The 20,526-nt window shown below is 35.6% G+C and overlaps 4 protein-coding genes across 6 annotated transcripts; 2 read left to right on the top strand and 2 right to left on the bottom strand.

Moving 5' to 3' along the window:
• LOC18592010 (protein arginine N-methyltransferase 2) lies at window positions 1,660–8,128 on the top strand. Of its 3 annotated transcripts, none has more exons than XM_018125858.1 (4): window positions 1,660–2,011; window positions 2,246–2,641; window positions 3,103–3,219; window positions 7,965–8,128. In XM_018125858.1, exons 1-4 carry the CDS (start codon window positions 1,735–1,737, stop codon window positions 8,111–8,113), a joined length of 939 nt encoding a protein of 312 aa, XP_017981347.1. In that variant the 5' UTR covers window positions 1,660–1,734; the 3' UTR covers window positions 8,114–8,128. The 3 variants fall into 3 exon arrangements, with proteins under 3 accessions (XP_017981347.1, XP_007018546.2, XP_007018545.2); XM_007018484.2 differs by lacking the exon at window positions 7,965–8,128 and adding an exon at window positions 3,576–4,238; XM_007018483.2 differs by lacking the exon at window positions 7,965–8,128 and having other exon boundaries at window positions 3,103–4,109.
• LOC18592009 (subtilisin-like protease SBT1.7) lies at window positions 4,309–7,158 on the bottom strand. The gene has a single exon (XM_007018481.2). It carries the CDS (start codon window positions 6,931–6,933, stop codon window positions 4,627–4,629), a length of 2,307 nt encoding a protein of 768 aa, XP_007018543.2. The 5' UTR covers window positions 6,934–7,158; the 3' UTR covers window positions 4,309–4,626.
• On the top strand, window positions 12,618–13,936 carry LOC18592007 (glycine-rich cell wall structural protein 2). The gene is made up of 2 exons (XM_018126176.1): window positions 12,618–13,093; window positions 13,256–13,936. The coding sequence occupies exon 2, from the start codon at window positions 13,280–13,282 to the stop codon at window positions 13,775–13,777; it is 498 nt and encodes a 165-aa protein (XP_017981665.1). The 5' UTR covers window positions 12,618–13,093; window positions 13,256–13,279; the 3' UTR covers window positions 13,778–13,936.
• LOC18592006 (acyl-CoA-binding domain-containing protein 3) lies at window positions 15,016–18,687 on the bottom strand. Its single transcript, XM_007018478.2, has 5 exons — window positions 17,629–18,687; window positions 16,765–16,870; window positions 16,560–16,660; window positions 16,400–16,466; window positions 15,016–15,375 (listed from the first exon to the last, which is right to left on the bottom strand). Exons 1-5 carry the CDS (start codon window positions 18,486–18,488, stop codon window positions 15,364–15,366), a joined length of 1,146 nt encoding a protein of 381 aa, XP_007018540.2. The 5' UTR covers window positions 18,489–18,687; the 3' UTR covers window positions 15,016–15,363.

The following is a 20,526-nucleotide window of genomic DNA, read 5'->3' as shown; positions in this document are numbered from 1 at the left end:
ATATCTCTATTTTCTTCAATAAAATAAAATATATACAATAAGAAACTTATAAGTTAACATAAAAGAATATTAAATATAGAATTAAAACACATAATAAGAACATACCATTTAAATATAATGAAAACATATTAAAGCATCTTCCTAATATAGTTATACTACATATACCAATTACTATTAAGTTCATTATCATATATTTCTATTACCAATCGAATGATCAATTCCTTTTTAGGAGAATAAAATCAATAATAGATATTTTTATTACCAACCATGTAATCAATTTCTCTTTCAGGGTGGACAAATATCTTGATGTACTATATTAACTTGATCATGATTAAAATTATCACAAGATGCTTTAATTTTCAATGATGCTTGATAAAATTTAAGACGTACAATAGGTACGTAACCAATGATCTTTCATACCACATCAATAATAATACGTTTTCAATATTCATTTTATTCTTTGCATTATTTATCCACTTTTTGTGGATTACAAGTATTCATCCACTTCTTGATGGGTTATCCACTTCTGGTGGGTTAGTGAGTTAAGATATCCATCTACTTTTGGTGCATTGAAAATATTCATCTATTTGTGATAAGTTATAAGTATACATCCACTTTTGGTGGGTAATCCACATATGATGGGTTATCCACTTCTAGTGGATTAAAGGCATCCATCCATTTTTTATTGTAAAATTACCTACCCACTTCTAGTGATAAAATTATCTATCCACTTTTGATGATAAAATTATAATTAAAATAGTGATAGTGTAAATTATTATGGCCATCATAATTAAACGATATTGCATTCACTTTAAAAAATGGATGGATTCATGATTATAACCATAATTATTAAATGAAAACGCATTCACTTCAGGGAATGAACGAATTTATAATTTTTTTATTAGTAGCTCGTTTGTCGCATTTACTTCAGGCAATGAACATTCATAGTTTTTAATAGTAGCTCGTTTGTCACATTCACTTCAAGGAATGGACATTCATGGTTTTTCATTAATAGTTATATAATAGTAAATTCATTTTCTAATCAAAGGATAAAATATATACTCTGTGATAGTAAAATTCATATTAAGGTTGATTTTTAGAGAATGAAAATACTAAAGAGATATCAAGTTACTTACCTGATTTTTTTTAAAATCAGAAATCAAAATCCAATCATTGAAATCCTTTTAAAGCTTGAAAATGATGAAAACATAATAATTATAAAACTTGGGAGATCAAAGAATTATGCTGATAATATGTTATGAAACAAATTTTAAAAGAACAACTTTAGAAAAATATAAATGAAAATATTTAGAGGAAAAAAAAGTAATTAGAGGGAATAAGAAGATTTTATTCAAATATATACTTACAAATCAAGTAAAAAAGTCTATTTATAAGCTAATAACCTCTTATCTAGATTGAATTTATAAGATAAAGATAACACTTAAGGATTAAAAGGATTATATCTTAATCTAATTTAATTTACATCAAATCTAGATATAGATAATATAAATAAATATTCACAAAAATATTCATAACATCTACTATATTATTGGATATGAAAACATAGAGGATATAATTTTAATTTGATAAAACTATGGGGAGCTTTTCCTAATTATAGTATAGCACAGTGGAGACAACTCTAAAAAACACAAAATCCATCTTGATCTTTGTCAGCAGCAGGGTTTCAATTCACATTTCCACTGTCTAACCAACCCCGACAACCCACGCGCAGACATGGAAACTGAAGGAGAGCAACTCTGCGAAGCAGCAAGAAACGGCAACGTCGACAAAGTGAAAACTTTGATAGAATCAGGAGCCGACGCCTCCTACTTCGACAGCGATGGACTCACGCCGCTCATGCACGCCGCCAAGCTCGGCCAAACCGATGTTATCAGAGCTCTCCTCGAGGCTGGGGCGCCCTGGAACGCTCTTTCTCCGTCTAACCAGTCTGCTGGTGACTTCGCCATGGACTCTGGTCACCAGGAAGCCTTTGAAGTCCTTGTCTATGCTGGTAATTCGTAACTTCGTGTGTAATTTTTACCGTATTTGATTTTAGTATAGAATCTACCTGAAGTTTAATATGAAAGGGAGCTGAGTAGTTCATTAAAGTTACTAATTGAAACCAATTAGAACAAAGAACGGCAATCGATTAATTTATTCTTAGTTTAAATATATTGATTTAAAAGGAGATAATTTGAATAGAGAATCACTAATGTGTGACAAATAAGTGTTTGTAATTGAACAGGAATTCAGGCTGAATTGATTTTGGGAACCATCGCCAGGAAAACAAAAAAGAGTGGTGATTCTGAAGGGGATTACTTGGTAGATAGGGTTTCTTTTAGTGAGGATAAGTTGATGGACTCTGATAGCAAGGCTGTCATGATGGCTTGGGAGAAACCATTGATGGAAGCTCATGCAAAAGCAGTTTGCTCAGGAGGTGGTAACATACTAAATGTTGGATTTGGAATGGGTCTTGTGGATACAGCTATTCAACAGTATGGTCCAGCTACGCATACAATTATTGAGGCTCATCCTGATGTCTATAAGCGTATGCTTCGCACTGGTTGGGGCAAGAAGGATAACGTAAAAATAATATTTGGCCGTTGGCAAGATGTTTTTTCGCAGCTTGAATCTTATGATGGTAATTTAAGATTCATTTTACCCTTTCAATATCTGTCCATTTGTATGTATACCATATATGTCATTTACATATATGTTAATTTCTTATTTGGTTGCTGATATGGATCAACTCCATCACCATGCTGTAATTATATCCCTGTTCTAGATTAGAGATCTTCCGACTTTGAGATATGCTAATAAAGTTGATTCAATTAACATTGTATCACATAAAGAAATTTCACCAACCTATCTAGTACAGTTTTCATGAAACATGTAGTATAGTTTCTTTGAACAAGTAGAATTTTTTAGTTGGAAGTACTATTAGTTTGAGTTCTTACATTATAGAACCGCAGAAACAAAAGGTAAAAAAAAATTGCTACCTACTAATGTAGGGTAACCTTTAATCAAGAAATGTATCCTTGTGTTATATAGTCCTACCTTCCTGTCTAATAACACTTTGAATCGTATGCAAAACCTTTTTAGGTATTTTCTTTGACACCTATGGAGAATACTATGAAGACCTGAGGGAGTTTCATCAGCATCTTCCTAAGCTATTGAAGCCTGGAGGAATTTACTCTTTTTTTAATGGCCTTTGTGGAGGTAATGCATTTTTCCATGTTGTTTACTGCCATTTAGTTTCACTAGAACTGGAGAATTTGGGGTACTCGACACAATTGATTCCCTTGCCTGTTAAGGATTGCTTGGGAGAAGAAGTTTGGCAAGGTGTGAGGCACAAATATTGGCAACTCGATACGTATTATCTCCCTGTTTGTCAGTCCTTACAGGACCCTGAATGATGATTACATACTTCCAATATCAGAAATGTTTTCATCCCTTAAACTAGAGTTTGATCGCAAAAGCACTTCAACATCATCTTCCATCATTTGCTGACTTTGGATAATTAGGATTGCATGCATGTTACATTATCTTTTTGTCACTGGATTAACTATGTGCAGAGAACATCATGCAGAGAATCAGTTGTAGAAAGAGAACTAGTCGAATGTGTATGGGCTGGATCTATCACCAATTCCTTTGACTGGTTAAGCTTCTTGGCTGAAAGTAGGACAAATTAGTCAAAATTCTGTTCATTTTGTCTGATTCTACTTATTTATAAGCAAATTTATCATGGTTCAAAATTTGCTTGAGGAAATCATTCTACATGCTTCAGATAATGAGGAAAAAATCAGTTTATGCATAAGGAGAGAGACATGAGTCAGTTAATATTTTATATTGACAGCCAAGGCAGATATCCGAGGAAGTATTTGACAGATCTTTTTGCTGTTGTAATGAATAATTCCTTGTTTAAATTGCTCTTCAAATTTCCTCCTTTGCTATCATCACTAGCATTAAAGCTACCTAATCTGTAATGAAAAGCCAATGTCTCTGCTTTCTTGTTGGTTCTTTCCGTTGTTTCCTTTGGTTTTGCTGTGGCAAACCCAGTAATACACATTAAAAGCATGATGAATATCCTATGCTCTGTTTTCTCTGTTGGTTTTGCTGTAACACTGAGGGTGGCAGAGAGACCCAAAATCTTTAGTTGATCGGTAATGCTTGATTGCTTAGGCAGCTAGTTTTTTATGAAGAATCTTATAGGTTTAAGTATGAAATCAATGGCAAAAGGAAAAAAAAGAAATATGAATGACAGCAACCTTCTTTTATGTTACTCAATGGTGCATGTGAATCATGAAAGACAGGAATTTAGAAGTATGTAAGATTTAGAAAACATGAATTATAACTAGGAATCCAATCTAACTTCACTTGCCAGTTCCTTATACAGGTAGGTCACTGTACAGTTATTTCCCACCTTGTCCTGACTTTTTTTTTTTAATTTATGCTCCCCTCAGTTTCTTGGAGAATATTTATAAACACAGCTGGCTCTGCCTGCACAGTTGCTGTAATGTAAATACTACAAAGACAGTATTCATCACTCTGTAAGAGAGATCACTCGTGCTTTAATGGCACTTGGCAGTCCCAATATTAGAATCATGAACCCAATTTTTGTCATGGTTATGTCCAGCTGAAAGCTATTGGGCTACCAACAATGTGTTTTCCATCTGACCATTCCAGACGGGCGAAGCTGGTTGTACCAGATGGCTTAGAGGTAGCTGTGAATGTCACGGTATAGCTCTTTTTCTCGTATTGGGCACTGAAACTTAGTGTTGCTGGCTCAACCGAGATTTTTACTGCTTGGGTCTGTGAATGCAAATAAACTTTGTAGGTTGCCGGGTCACCAACATTAGTAAGGGTCCTAGTGTATTTTATGGTGCTTGAGACGCCAGCACCACCCTCTCCGCCTAAGGCAGTTTCCAGAGGAACAGCGAAGGATGGGTAATTAAAATCTCCCAGGGTGTACTTACTGCTTGTATGGCAGGTGAAGTCTCTGTGCGTTGTGCTCTTAATTTGTTCTGGTGTATAGTTCAAGGCACAAAGAAAACCAAGATAGTCGTCAACATTGGCATCATAGACAAGGCCAGGATCAAGGGCTGCAACTGGATCTGCATGCCCAGCACCATAATCGAATGGCGTTGCTGGTCCTCCAGTTGCGACATCCTTGATTTTTTCACCACTTTTGTAAGTTGTGTAGGCTGTGGTCATCAGAGCAGATTTAATGGCTGCTGGACTCCATTCAGGATGAGCAGCCTTGAGAAGTGCAGCTAACCCGCTAACATGGGGGCATGACATTGATGTGCCTGAAATGATGCTGAAGTTTACATGCCTTTTGTCACTATCTAATCCAGAAGGACCAACTGCGCCAGTCCACCCAGCAAGGATATTTACTCCTGGTGCGATAATGTCTGGTTTAAGTATTGCTGGAGTGACTGGATTTGGTCCTCTAGAACTGAATGCTGCTACCACGGGAGATGGTTGAACGCCTAACTTTGTGGTTCCAGGACCAATTGTGGCTGTTGGATTAGGATTGGAAGATATATATTTCTTGATTGCACCCCCAGCCTTCTGCCCAACGGCTGCTGAAGGTAAGAGATGCGCGTCAGCAACTAGCTCTTCTCCATAAGAATCAGTGTTTGATAAAATCATCCCTACACCACCACCAGCCTTCACCACCACTCCTTTTTGCACCCTCGCACTACCCCCTCGATCACATACCACAATTTTCCCAGAAATTTTTTCTGGAATCAAACTTCCAGCCATGCAAAAACTTCCACTACTTGAATGACTCACACTACCACCATAAACTAGTGGCACCAAGGAATCAGGTAACTGCTTTCCATTATAAAGTGTCACGCCAGAGTATTTGTCGCCGTTTCCAAGAGTAAGAGAGGCGGGGAAATCACGGTCCAATGTTCCAGCACCTACGGTGGTTATCCATGGAGCAACATTTGACAAGCTGCTTGGCATGGGTCCGCTATTTCCGGCTGAGCAAGATACAAAAATTCCATGTGCTGCTGCTGTGAATGCTCCAATGGCGACGGTGTCACCATAATACTCCGACATTCCTCCCCCAATAGACATTGATAAAACATCCACTCCATCAGCAACAGCTGCGTCCATGGCTGCTAGAATATCAGTGCCAAAACACCCACCAAGCCAACACGCCTTGTAGACAGCAACTCGGGCATGTGAAGCCATCCCACGTGCTGTTCCAGAAGCATATCCAAGCAATTCAGCATTAGGCACAACTGACCCGGCTGCTGTAGTTGCTGTGTGAGTTCCATGTCCATCATCATCTCTCGGGGACTTTGATTCCATGGTTTCATCAATAGGTCCAAACGCAGCTTCATACCCTTTTGAAAAAAACCTGGCACCAATTAGCTTCCTGTTGCAGCTTGATGAGTTGAAATTTTTGCCTACCTGACACTCGCCTTTCCAGCCAGCTGGTATTGGCCCAAGCTCCGAATCATCAAAACTTTTCAGCTCGGGCCAAACGCCTGTGTCCAATATGCCAACAATCACTTCACCCATTGAATTAGAAGTGGGGAAGAGATCACTGCTCCTTCCTAATCCAAGGAACTCTGGTGTTCGAGTTGTATGCAATTCGTATCTGACTTCAGGCAGGACAGAGAGAATTCCAGGTTGTTTTCGTAGTGTTTCAGCTTCCTCAGCTGTTAGCCTCGTGGAGTAACCGTGGATGACATATTCATATGCGTAAAGCATGGATGCCGAGTCTGAGACAGATTTTAAAGATGAGTCATACCATAAGGAGTGATCAGTGAAACTTTCTGGCATGTGGGACTTGTCCATATGAACTATGTAAGTCCTTTCGGTTTGCTGGATCTTCTCTTCAGCTACGGCGCATGTGTAATACAAAGTCAGAAACAGGAAGACTTCTAGTAGGTTGAATTTCAATGGCTTCATCTCTCCTGTCAAGGACTTGCCGGATGTGTTTTTTTTTTTTGTGGATGAATGAAAGTGGGAAGGGAAGCAACGCTAAGGTTGGACTAATTAATAGATTCTCTTCCTAGCTGGAATTTCGCTTGCTTTGCAACGATGAGTGCATAGGTCACCAAGGGTCTAGTATATGATGAGACTGGTCTGACTCAGAATCCATTCCCGACAAAGTAGCCTTGTCAAATATTAGTAATTTCGTCTTTCAATGATTGATGTTTAAAATATATAAAAAAACAATGTTAAACCCCTCAAACCTCATAAAATTCTCTTGCAGAACTATAATCACAAAAGTTGGGGTTACGTAAAAACAGGAATCAAGCGGCAAACAATGGCTACTGATTTGAATACTTGGATATTTCTTACATCAAAGTTATCACTTCTCCATTAATGGCGACTAAAATGGAAATTTGCTTAATTCTAAGCCCCGAGAACAGGGCATTCATTCACGGTATGAAAATGGCTTTGTTAAGAAAAGTTGCTTTTAAAACGGGTTTAGTTGTTGCTATCATTAAATATTTGGGCAAACCACCTCCTGAATTCGATCTGGGTAGCTTCCCCTTTTCGTATTTACACCCATCTTGATCCACCTATCCGTTCATAAATTATAGCACATGTTGAATCCTTAGAAGAGGCTAATTCCTCTTTGTATATGAATTACATGCAGCCTGATGTAAACCTTGAGTTGATGGGTATAGGATCCAGAGAAAAGTTGAAAGAACAAGAAACCTGCAATTGTCAAAAGATTTGATTCTAAAATCAAAGGTAGAGATTTGAATTTTTACAACAATTAGGTGGTCTGTCACACTTTAACAGGTAAAAGACAAGTTCCTTTCAATTTGGTCGCTCTAATTTGGTCATCAACATCATCCGTGGTGATCAATGCCCTTAATGGCTTAATCTGCCTGTTCCTTTCATTAGTCTGTAAAATCCTGAACCTTGCTGGCAAATCTAACACAGAATTAACATGTACGTGTAAATATGTCTCTCTCTTTTGACAGGTACCATACGCAGGGTTCAAGATATGAACGCGGCAAATGAAATATCAGGGAAGTCTTTGTTTGTCATTGTAATGCACAGAGAAACGCTGATGATTGGAAGAAGGAAAAGAGGTTGTACTGTTAGATCTGCAATAATAATATGTCTGTAATTGCAATTATGTTGATTAATAGATCAGCACTGTCCTTTCACCAGAAAACCCACCTTCGGCATCTGCCAATAATCACGAGGAAAGTGATAATGGGGATTCCACCAATTCCCCATTTGTCCAAGGATGCTGACAAGGATTAAACCTGCCTGCTGTTTAACTTTACTTTAATTCAAGCAATTATCATTACCAGGCTACAGTGCCATAGTGGAAACTGATGGCTTGCCCATCGCAAAGCGCTGAGAATATAGAATTCCGTGCTGGGTGTGAACATCAAGAAATAAAGTCATCTGGTGGCCTATTTTCAGCAAAAGTAATCGAAAAAAGGTTCATAGGAAAGAGAGGGTTTTGATTAGATGATAGAATTATTGTAAATGTTTAATCACAACAGACTCGAAAGGTTTGTTTCTCCCACTTTATCTGATGTTATAGTTTAGTGACAATTAGCTGGACTGGACCCCCCTTCCCTCTAATAATAGCCAAGTATTTTTGGATCAGTGTCGTTTAGCAATTACTTCTGCAGTTAGTTCTTGTCTAAAATGAAAGGAAGTATGTTAAGGGCCTAGCCGCGCCTGCTTCATCTATTTCTTCTACACTCTTACTCACATAGATTGAGCTTCTGCCGGTGTCACTCCTATTACGACTGATGTTAAGAACCCCAAAGAGAAACAGTTGCCAGTAGGTACGTCTAGTCGTGTTGATGGCAAAACACGACACGGTTGAACCTGGATTGGTTCAATCTATTTGTCATCATTGATTAGATTCCCACTTAAGTATTTATTTATTAAATTCATTTGAGTTATCCGAATTTTAATATTCAAGTTTAGCATAAGTTGGATAGACAGATTATATAATCAACACAACGAAATCTTTTAAATTTAGTGTTTGTTTGGTTTGATTTTTTTTAATTGATCTATCCCTTAAAAGGGATTAAATAAGATTTTAAAAAAATCTAAAAAAAATAATTTTTTTTTAAATAACAAAATCTTAAAAAAAAAAAACTTCAAAAAAAATCTAAAGATGAACTTTCAAAAATACTCTTTAAAAACAAGCAAGCTTTTCAATAGAATTTTTCTTTTTGTTTTGAAAATGTCTTCATCTATTAGAAATAATTTCAATATTTAATTAAATACTCTTTATAGTAATTTTAATTAAAATTAAAACTTATATAAATTATTTTTGTCAAATAACTTATCTATATAAAAAAAACTTAGAATAGTAAATTTGTCAAATAATTTTAATTTAATTTTAAGAATTATTATTTTTTATAAAAATTTTATAATCATTTTTAAATTAGAAAAAAATTTGGACCTCAAATTGGGTGTTGTTTAATGATACTTGATGAGCCTAGATATTCAAAATCCAGTCTATTTCTTTGCCTTATTAAGCTTTTCTTGTGGTCAATATCATGGTCATTTAATAGTGTTGAAATGGTGTGCACAATGGACCATTTCCCCTTGGAGGTGGTTCTTTTTTTTTTTTTTCTTCATGTCGGTATCTTATCAATCTCAGTTTACCTTCAATCCTGTTGGCAGACCAAGTAGATACAATTATGCAAAAAGAAAAGGAAAAAAAAGGGGAAATGGTTGGCTGTGGTTTCAGAATCTTTCAATCTTCATACGATTCCTTGAGTCAATTTTTTTTTCTTTGTTTATGGAAACAAAGCTTTCGTGGGGCTCTTGAATCTTTAAAGCCAGAATATTTCCTGTCCCTGACCTCCTCTATCAATCAAATTCCATATTTATGTTTCACTACAAATTTAACACGTATCGATTAACAGTTGCTTTCATTCTCTCACGTTACGTGCAATTATTAGATTTGGGTTTCTGGCTCCCAAGGCTTGGAAACATTTACGGTTCCTTGTTAAATGGATTTTTTTCACGTAAAATCTTTGGAGGGTTTGCTCGTTTGTCTCTTTCCCCAACTATTGAATCGTCTCCCCTTTTGATTCCTTTTCTTAAAGGCGCTTTTAGCGATTGAATTGACAGCCAACGAAACCGGTTGCAAGCGTAAGTTAGAAGGCAGGCAAAGCCACCCTCAATTATTAAAACCCGGAGGATCTGTTTACAGGCAACCCTTTGGTGGCTTACCATGCAAGCGATTAGGGGTAAGTAAAGGAGTGAATTAAGTAGTTTAATTTGTTATATTTAAATATCAAATGTATTAAATATTTTTAAAAAATTAATTAATATATAGAATTGATTTGATATGTTTAATTTTGGATCAATAGATCAAAATTTTATTACTTTTTTTTTACAAATTGTATTATTAAAACTTATAAATTTTATTTATAATAATAAAATATACAAATTATGTACAAATTAAATATATGTATATATAATATATTACTTATTATATATATGAATTAATTACACAATTCATATGTTATAATATTTTAATTTTTATATCAAAATTTGTATAGAAAATAACTGATTATAAATAATATGTTATAAAAATGAAAGCGATAACTAATAAAATTATTAAGTATAATCATATAAATAAAATCTATTATAAGTTACTATAATGCTTATGTATAAATTAAATATATGCATATATATATATATAATATATTACTATATTATGTATATATGAAATTAATGACACAATTTATATATTATAATATTTTATATCAAAGTTTGATATAAATAATAACTAATTATAAATAATATATTATAAAAACTAAAGTGATAATTAATAAAGTTATTAAGTGTAATCATATAAATAAAGTTTATCATAAGTTATAGTAATACTTATGTATAAATTGAATATATGTATTATGTTTATATAATTATATATATAATTATAATATTTTATATTACAAAAAATTATTAAAATATAATAATTATAACATATTAATATGTAAGATTTTTACTATCATGTATTACAACATTAATGTATAAGTTATATAATTTAAAATATATAATTTGTAATTTTATATTAATACAGATTTATAAATAAATAAAATTAAAATTAAATTATTATTATTATGATTTGTATATGTATATATATAAAAATAATATATTTTAAATATACTATTAATTAAATTTATTATCAATTATTCTTAATATATATAAGAAATATTATATAATATATATAATGAGTTTGATTTTTTGAGTAAATTAGTCTAAAACTTTTAAAATTAAGAACCAACCAAAAACCTAATTGAATTAAATATTTTAAATTAGTTGATCTAATAAATCAATTAAATTAAATTATTTTACTCAAATCACGTTTAATTTGAATGTATAATCGATTTACTTTGATTTTACTCACTCTACGGGGACTACCTCTGGATATTGATTCCCTAAAGCCATGTCCCCACCTCTCTTTTTTAACCGAGTTACTTGTTTTTTTCACTTGCACTCAAATGGGTTAAATTTCCAAGCCTTGAAATGATGGTAGCCATAACATCGAGATTCCAGGGAGTAAAACCACGGCCAAATCATTCATTTTCTTCCTATGGCCATAATTCTGATAAAGTAAAAAGTTGGTCAGCAGGATCAGGTACGAGACATTGTCATGGGTTTTTGTTCTTTTCGATTATGGTCTCAGTAATCGTATCATATTCGTCCTATCGTTTTCGTGCAAGAATTGACATCCATTTATTTATTTTTCATTTAATGTATTAATTGTAATATAAATTTAATAATTACTTTATAAACATTAGGTGGCATTGTCCTTCTATTTAATATAAACACGGGTTTTTATCATATTGATGAATTCTAAAAAGAATTGCATAATGGATTAATCATGATTAAGATAATTATATTTAATAGATGCTGCAAAAAGCAATCTACTAAAAGTACCCGCATATTGATAGCAGTATGTTATCTTTGATGATCCTTTTAAAAGTTAAAACAAAATGCTAAACGCATTTTAGGATTATTATTAATAATTAATTATTCCCTATTATTGAAGCCTGCACCTTATGATAATGCTAGCTGCCTTGACTCAATAAGCCAACCCCTTCAAGGAGGAGCATCAAGGGTGCGTGGGGTATCCCATATTTCAAATTCTTTACAAGTAGACAAAAGATAACTTATACCATTATATACAAAGAAAATGTAAAGGGCCGGCAAAACATTATCTCTTATTATGTAAATCAAAATTTATTATTCGTTCAGGCCTAACTCTATATTATTATTTTATTTACATTTTATTTAATTTTAATTTTAAAAAACATTTTAAGTATTAATATAAAATACTAATTTATTGTTTTAATAATTAGAATAGATAAGTCGGGTTGGACTTCAAGTTTAGTTTACAAAATGGAAAGTCCGACCCGGCCCATGAACCTCTAACTAAGGACTATAAGGGGAGAAAAGGGTCAAACTCAATAGTTAATACGAATTAGAAAGTCCGTGAAAGTCTATCCAAATAATTTGTCAAGGGTGTTGTTTGAATACTAAATACAATTCAAATGTTTCCAATAAATAAATAGATTGGACCCATTTTATGAATCAATTTAATTTTAGATTTTTAAGAAAAAAAAAAGGCTAATGTCCACCTAGTAGAAAAATCAGGGGCCCTCATTCTTCAACTCTGACTGCATTAAAACACGGTCCATGATTCCACATTCTTCAAGCCCAAGCTGAGCTCATCTTTCTAGAAGGCCATCATTGCTAGAGTAAGGCCGTAGATGATAGACCCAAAGTTGATTTTGGTGTATATTTCATATAATTGGAGAATCAAGCTGGACTGAGTTGAGACCTAAAAGTTCGTGCCCAAATCTAAATGGATAGCCCGCCACTTCATCACCTCTACATATAACCCAAGCGAGCATTTTTATGCTTTGTTCGTAGGGCCCTAGCCCTTACATGATCCAACTGAGTTGAAGAGGGTACATGCCAAATTTGCACCCTTTGGGAGCTGTGGTCATGCAAATTGGCCTCACCACCAAAACCAGCTAGCACGCTGCGGTTCATATCACACCTCTCTACGGGCGCGGCACAATGCCACTGCCACTACACACTGCTTCTTCACGTATATACATATGCATATGGCCCTTTGGAAGAGTGCCAATGCTGCTATCTTTAAGCTACATTCTTTTGCATGAGCTTTTAAATTAACTACATCGTCCATACTCGCTCTAAGCTTCCTTTTTTTTTTTTTTTAAGCACTTTATTGCTGTCCTTTATGTGTCAGGTTGGGTTAATTTGTAGTGGAGTCATGGAAAGACGTACTGCGGTTTTATGGGGACTCGTTTGTTTGTGTTTGTGGTTTTTTAGTTATGTGGTCGAAGCTAAGAGAGAAGGAAGGTTTTTGAGTGATGTGAATCGTGGGATGAACAAGGGGCTCGGACACAGGCATGGTGAAGACTTTGGCTATCCAGTGACCGCATATAGTGGTTATGGTGGTGGTTCTGGGGGTGGTTTTGGCAGTGGGGGAGGCCCTGGTGGTGGTTTTGGCAGTGGGGGAGGTATAGGCAATGGCGGCGGTGGTGGTTATGGATCTGGCGGAGGCTTTGGTGGTGGCTCGGGTCAGGGCGGTGGCTATGGTTCAGGTGGTGGGTTTGGGGGCAGAGGTGGAGGCGGGTACGGTTCTGGCAATGAAGGTGGTGATGGTGGTGGTTGGCCAGGCAATGGTGGGGGAACTGGGCATGGCTCTTCAGGTGGAGGAAATGGTCGTGGAGGATACGGTCATGGGAAGGACCATCTCCAGAAATAGCACCAATGATGTTTGTTTATGGAGAGAATAAGGATGAGATTTCTCCAATTTATAGTGCTCATGTCTCCATTTCTTAAGTTGTTTTTCCATCAAATGTGTAATGTTAGCTGCATCCTATGATAACTAAGTTCTATTGTCTCTACATCTACAAAATTACCTCCTAACTAAATATGATCAATGACAACCTAAACGGTAGGAGCCCACTTTTCTCTTCTGCCGAATGAACAGTTTTGATAGCATAATTTCACAAATACATATACCAAAAGCAAAAAGCTCTGCAGAAATGTAGCTAATGCTAAGCCAACCGGTTCCATCACTTTCACAATTCACACTTCAATCTGCGTTTCAAAGTAATCTAGATTCTAAGATCCCGAAGCTAAGCCAAAGCCAACTATAAGCAATTCTTATTTATTAAGGTTAGGTCGCTGATTGTTTTCTAGCTAGGCCTGAACCAGACGACAACCGAGACGCCAAGATAGTTGCAACTAAAGTATGGTGCAATAAAAGTTTGTAGACCATCCTTTGCTTAGTTCGAAATGGTTACCTTCAAAACTAGGAAAAGCCAAGACATGGTTAGCCCTAGGCTAGTTCCACTAGGTTACGTTCCATCCAATCATGCTAACAATTCGACTCTGCTCTTTCGTAAAATTGCCCATATTCTTTCTAAGTCCTGTCCTAGCTTTGTTAGTCACATGGATAGGGGTGATGGTATTTCCGCTGCCAAATCCTACCCTTCATCAATCACTCTTATTCGTTCATCTTTAACTCTTCACCATCAAGCTCATCATTTACTTCGGTATTGTCCTTAAAATAACAACAAAATGATCTCAAGAATACTTGGATAGTGCCGAAGTACAAGTCATAGCTTGTCCCTTCAGCCACCCCACGGCCTGCTTTGTGACAGTAGAAACGTGGCTCACGTTCAACAATAAAAAACTTTGAAGTAAAAGCTATGCACTGCCTCATACTACTACAATATTCCAATCAACATCAAGCATAATACTCTCGAAACGATTACTTAAATCCAGAGAAACCGACTGGTCCCCTTCACAATTTAAAACTGCACGAGAAATAATATCATGTTTTAAATGTCTTCCATGCCAAGGATACTCAAAAACAGATGCAACTCTTGAATGGACATTCTTTCACGTCACCTCAAGTTCCCAGCAGCCCTCGTAAATTTTAGAGCCAAAGAATAAAAGTTTGCTTGTACCACAAATAGAAAAAGAAGTCAAAGATTGAAAAGTATATCAGCCACAGAAAAGAGGCAGCATTAAACCAGGAACAATTAGGTAAATGCATACATTAATATTTTACTTGAGCGGTCACAACCAGCCATCCATTGAGTTGTTACAAACATGGATGCTTCACATATTATGTACATGCTTACTATACAATAATTAACAGTTACTATTTTAACCACACAACATCATTTACGAACCGGACAGTAGATAAACAGCACGATAGATTAATTCAATCTAGGCAGATTTCTATACTTGGCGGTGAAAGTAGTCTTGTTTCTGACCAAGCAAAACCCAGGAGAATGGCCCCTGTGGTTGGGGGGATGAAGTCAGGGCAAATGCTAATCAGTCTTTGGCCTGAAATTTCATAATAAATAAAGTTACATGTAATCTATTTTCGGTGACCAAAAGCAACAGTATGATAAAATAAGTAATCAGACAGTTCTGTCGTAGATGTTACACAGATCAGCAAAGAACCCAAGACCATGCAGCTTTTTACATTTCAATCAGTATATACCCTCTCGAGAATCGCTTGAGGAAATCATCTTAAAGGATGCAATAACAATTATTGAGCTAAATATTGGATAGAAATAAGCTTCAGCTTCACATTCTTGGAGGCTTGGGATAATAACTGACACAGCTAGAATAGAATCATCAATGATCTGAACTTTCCAAAATCATAAAACTGGAACGGCTACTTAAATTCACTCAAATAATTAAGAAACAGCATCATTTTCAACATGATTGCTGCTCCAATAGATGAATCAAGTTGTTTCCATGAATGACAGAAGCTGACAAATGGAAGCACTTGTCCTTGCAGCAAGTACCTAGGTCCAGAATAATAGGAATGTTTACATGTTATCACACCTCTCATAGATGCCTAGAAAGTTACTATTAAATTCCAGGAGTACCAAAGACCTTGGTTCAAATTCTGACATTATCAAAATATAGATAATGTCATCACTCTTTTACTCTGTTTTTTAGACCTGCCAAAATCTTCTGTTGTTAGATTTCAGCTGCTTTTCCTTCAACATTTTAAAGAATTATAAAAAAGAAATGTTAAGCTGCTAGATGAAATTTGTTAAGTATTTAGCATTTGGAGGAGAATTCTGCTGAAAAGAATCCTTAAAATGTATTAGCATGGTAAAATAATGGCTTGAAAGTGGATCCACCACATAAATTAGTAGGCAGTCCAATTTTGATCCTTTTCCTTCTTCAGAGCTCAGTGTTATACATGTTTTAGATTTTATAGTCAAGACATTTAGAATACATGCATACATTTTGCATGTTTTTCTGATAAAATGGTTTTTCCATTGAACCTATTATAACATATTCCATCCCACATAAGCTAGATAAGGAGTAGAGGAAATGAAAATAATACCTGCTTCTCAGTGCTTGTGCTCTCAGTTATGTCACCTCCTCCTGTAGCAGATTTCAATACTTCATTCCTGCGGTACATATGTAGTGGCTCAAAAAATTTGGTGTGATAAACAATGATATGAGCACAGAAGAAAAATTTATCATTGCCAACAACAAACCACCTTTCTTGTGTAAAATTGGTCTGCTGATCTGGAAATGAACTTATATCAGGCGCCATGCCACCAGGAGCTCCTGGCTCTGCAGATTCAAATTTATGCTTTCCCTGTACATAGATTTGTGTCAAAATAAAATATGCCAAACATTCTCTGTAATGGTAGTTGGTAAAGAAATCAAACACAGTCACTGCCTGAAAGGCATGGAACTCACATCAGAATTGTCTTCCATCCATCCTGGAACTCTGTCTGAAAGAAGGGCAACATACTGCTCCATAGCCGCCTCCGGATTCATGTTCCCCAGCCTTTGCCAAGCATTCCTTGCACAATGCAAGCAGTGCTGTCCATCACTCATACATAGCAGCTGTCAACCCTGTTATTATAACTACCAATCAAGCTATACCGTGTAATTTGGTATAGGCTAGCCCCCAATGTGTTTCACACTCAGCTTTTTTCTAAGTTCGACAAAATTTCCCAGTTATAGCAGTCAATCCAAATTTGACCACTATAGAAAATCTAATTAATGTGTGTCATTGTACATTGACTTAAGTGTGTTTCAGATAGCTCTAATTATATGAGGCATTATCTATAACAAGAACAAGAAACAGGACAATGCATTATCTCAAATTTGTCAACTGAAACCCCTTCTACTGGTTAATCATAACAATGGGAAACAAAATGACCAATAATATAGGTGCATTTCCCACCCTTCTTATTTAACCATCCCATTAATAAAGTTCTCTCAAAATTTACCACAATTTCAATTTCCAGTTTATAACTTCATTGCGAAATTGCTTTCTAAATTGTTTAAACTTAAAATTCTCCTCGGTTGTTTTGACAAATGATTAAAATTTTAGCGCATCAAAGACAATACGTTTCTCTCAAGTACTACAAACTTTGATTTATTTACTCTAATGGGCTATTGCTCTTTTTCCTCCACAATGACACAAACCTGAGAGAGCTTTAAACAATACGTTTCTCTCAAGTCTAACCATCCACATTCCACACGAACCAAAAAGATAAGCAAAAAGAAGAAGAAAAATCAATTAATAAACATAGATACAGGAAAGTTTGGTACCATTTGGAGCGAGCAGAGACCATGAAAGCCATTGGCTGAGACTCGCGACAAGGCCCTTCAGTAGCAATCTTGTGGAGTCCGTACAGTTCCATCTGATCATCATTCCCCACACCTGCCAAATCTCCTTTACGCCCAACAAACTTGGCAGCTGCTCCGAAAACCTTCTCCAATTCACTCCTCTCTATCCCCTCCCAATCATCATCATCATCATCTAGTTTCACCTCCTTTTCTTCTTCCCCAAGTCCTTTCATTTGACTCTCTTCAACGTTAATCTCTTCAGATTGCACTTTGGTTTCATTGTCAGCCTTTAATTCTTCACCGATTTCCTCGACTTCTTTTTTCTCCATCTTTTGTTCAACAACAATATCATCAAGATTCACCTCAGCTTCTGCTTCACCGACCTCAGATTTTTCTGCTTCAAAATCATCGACCTTGTTGACAGTTTCTTGCAGAAGCTCAACTTCCTTATCACTTTCAAAGCCCTGAACATTCAATCTTTCCACAACCTCAGCTTCAAATTCATCAACCTCGCCGGCAGCCTCTTGGACACATTCAACTGTCTTTTCACTTTCAAAACCCTGATCAACTCCAGCTTCTTCTGCTTCAAAAACATCAACCTTCTCAGCACTTTCCTTAGCAAATTCAACTTTCTTTTCACTTTCCAAGCCCTGAACTTTCAAGTTCTCTGCAAACTCCAGCTCTTCCATGATAATATCATCATCAACGTCAGTCAAAGATTTCTCCTCTACCCCAGAAACAGAATCACCACCACCCATAGCCAAAGAAACAATCTTAGCTATCAAGAAGGAAAAAATAACAGCAATAAAAGCCGTCAGAAAGAGCTCCAGGATAATCTCCATGATTAGAACTCTCAAAATCAAAGATTAAAACAGAAAGAAAGATGAAATTAGCAAGAAGTAAAAGTTGTTTAACGATGAATTATATAGGTAATCTCTTTTTCTGCAAAAATTGGTAAAAAATATATAAAAAGAAAAAGAGAGAAGGCGGAGAGGGAAGGATATTTGCAGAGGAGAGCAAAGCACATTCGGCTTTTAAGCTTTGAGGGTGGGAATGGGATTGGGATCACTTTTGCAAAATTTGTGGGACCCTTGTTGGCTGGCAACATTGGTTTAAGTCACGGAGTTTTTTTGTTTGACAAAAAAGTGCATAAACCTCCGAAGTGAAGCTGACGTGGCTACCGCTTACGTTATCCTCCGGGTAGATAAGTGCCACCCTGATTATACTTCCTTGTCCGAGTTTTCCCCCATTCGCAGAAAACGGCGCGTGTGTTAACTGGTTTGGCTACAATGATTTCGAGTTCCTTGTCTCCAACATTTTTCTCATTTTCCTTCCTTGGTGTTCAACGTTTACGTTTTTCCCCAAGATGTAAGACTAAAAGATGTTGCTGTGTTCTGTAAGTAGCGTGATTTGCGTCGACAAGGTCTTAACTTGGTTCTGTTCTTTTATCTTTTCTTTTTCCTTTCTTTCTTTTGGGTTCTTTGCCATCCCATAAAATGTTTACTTCTTTTCTTTTAAAATAAAAATATAAACCACTTTATAATGCTTTTTTATTATTATTTTAGGATAACAAAAAAGAAAATTTTAGTAAGAATTTAACATTTTGATAATTAAATACAAGTAGTTATATTTTACAATGGAGAAGTTGAAAAAGGAAAACTTAATATATATATATATATATATATATATATGTTGTAGATGGAAAGAATTACAAGCTAGGCTATTGGGTTTATGCAGCTTATATGTATAATGTGAGTAGTTTACTAGGTGATTTTGTTTTTTGTTAAAGATAAGAGAATCATAAAAAAGAGATTAAAACACGTGTCAATAGTAGACTGGTTCAAATTAGTCAAAGTACGGAAATAATGATGGTTAGTATTAACTTTACATGGACCCAATTGAGCCCTTTTTCAAGCAGAAGCAGCTGTGTAATTGCATGATGATCAATAGCAACCCTTTTTATTTCTTTTTCTAAGTTTGTGAAGCATTTGCATTCGAGTGCTTATCTTTATTCTGTGACGTACATTAACGTGAAGGTAGGAAATTAAAAAGAAAAGAAAAGATGGGGGGGGGGGGGGGCGGGGGGGCATATCTCTTGAATGATGATGATGATGGTATTAGCTGCCTAAGCAGAAATGTGGGGATGCAAAGAGATTTATTCAGCATTTGAGGTATTGGGAATTTGAATTCCCTGTTTGACAAACATCAGCTTATCTTGCCTTTGCCCTTTTGATTTTGGACATGGAAAATGTCAAATGCCTAGTCGTTTACCTGTTATCTTTATCAGAAATCAGTTTCTTTTACTTCTCTCCCTCTCTTTTCTTCCTTTGGATAAAATACAACATATTAAACTTGGGAGTTTAAGTTGTGTAGTCTTCTACTCATAGAAGACCAGAAACATTTAATTGCATCTGGCATGGATCTTATAATATTTATTTTCAAAATGGGTTGTCCATACACAAGTTTGCAACCATGGCCATTGCTTGAAGTAATTAAAAATTGCAGCCTCCATTATTGAAAGAAAATCTTTGGAATTAATTTATTGAAAAAGGATTTGACAAATATAATTAGTTTAGGGGAAGAATAGAGGGAGGAGACTGACTTTGTCTTTGTTTTCTTCTTGTTTTGTTTGAGTCTTTGAGCACTGATTACATGGATCGATGCTTAGATGCAGATGGGCCTGAGATGTACCTCATGGCAACCTATGGCCTATGGGCTGTAGCGGGTTTCGAGTGTGACTTTAAAACCTTACTAAAGCCGACTGAGTTGTCCTTGTCTTCCAACCCTGGCCTATGGCTATGAAAGCACAAAAATACCTTGTTTTTCTCGTGTAACAAAGCATAAATAAATTTAAAGCAAACAGAAGACAGATAAATGATG

This window comes from Theobroma cacao, chromosome 8 (genome assembly GCF_000208745.1).
Source record: "Theobroma cacao cultivar B97-61/B2 chromosome 8, Criollo_cocoa_genome_V2, whole genome shotgun sequence".
Classification (NCBI taxonomy): Eukaryota; Viridiplantae; Streptophyta; class Magnoliopsida; order Malvales; family Malvaceae; genus Theobroma; species Theobroma cacao.
Note: the sequence above shows the minus strand (reverse complement) of the source record. Positions and strands in the feature narration are given on the sequence as shown.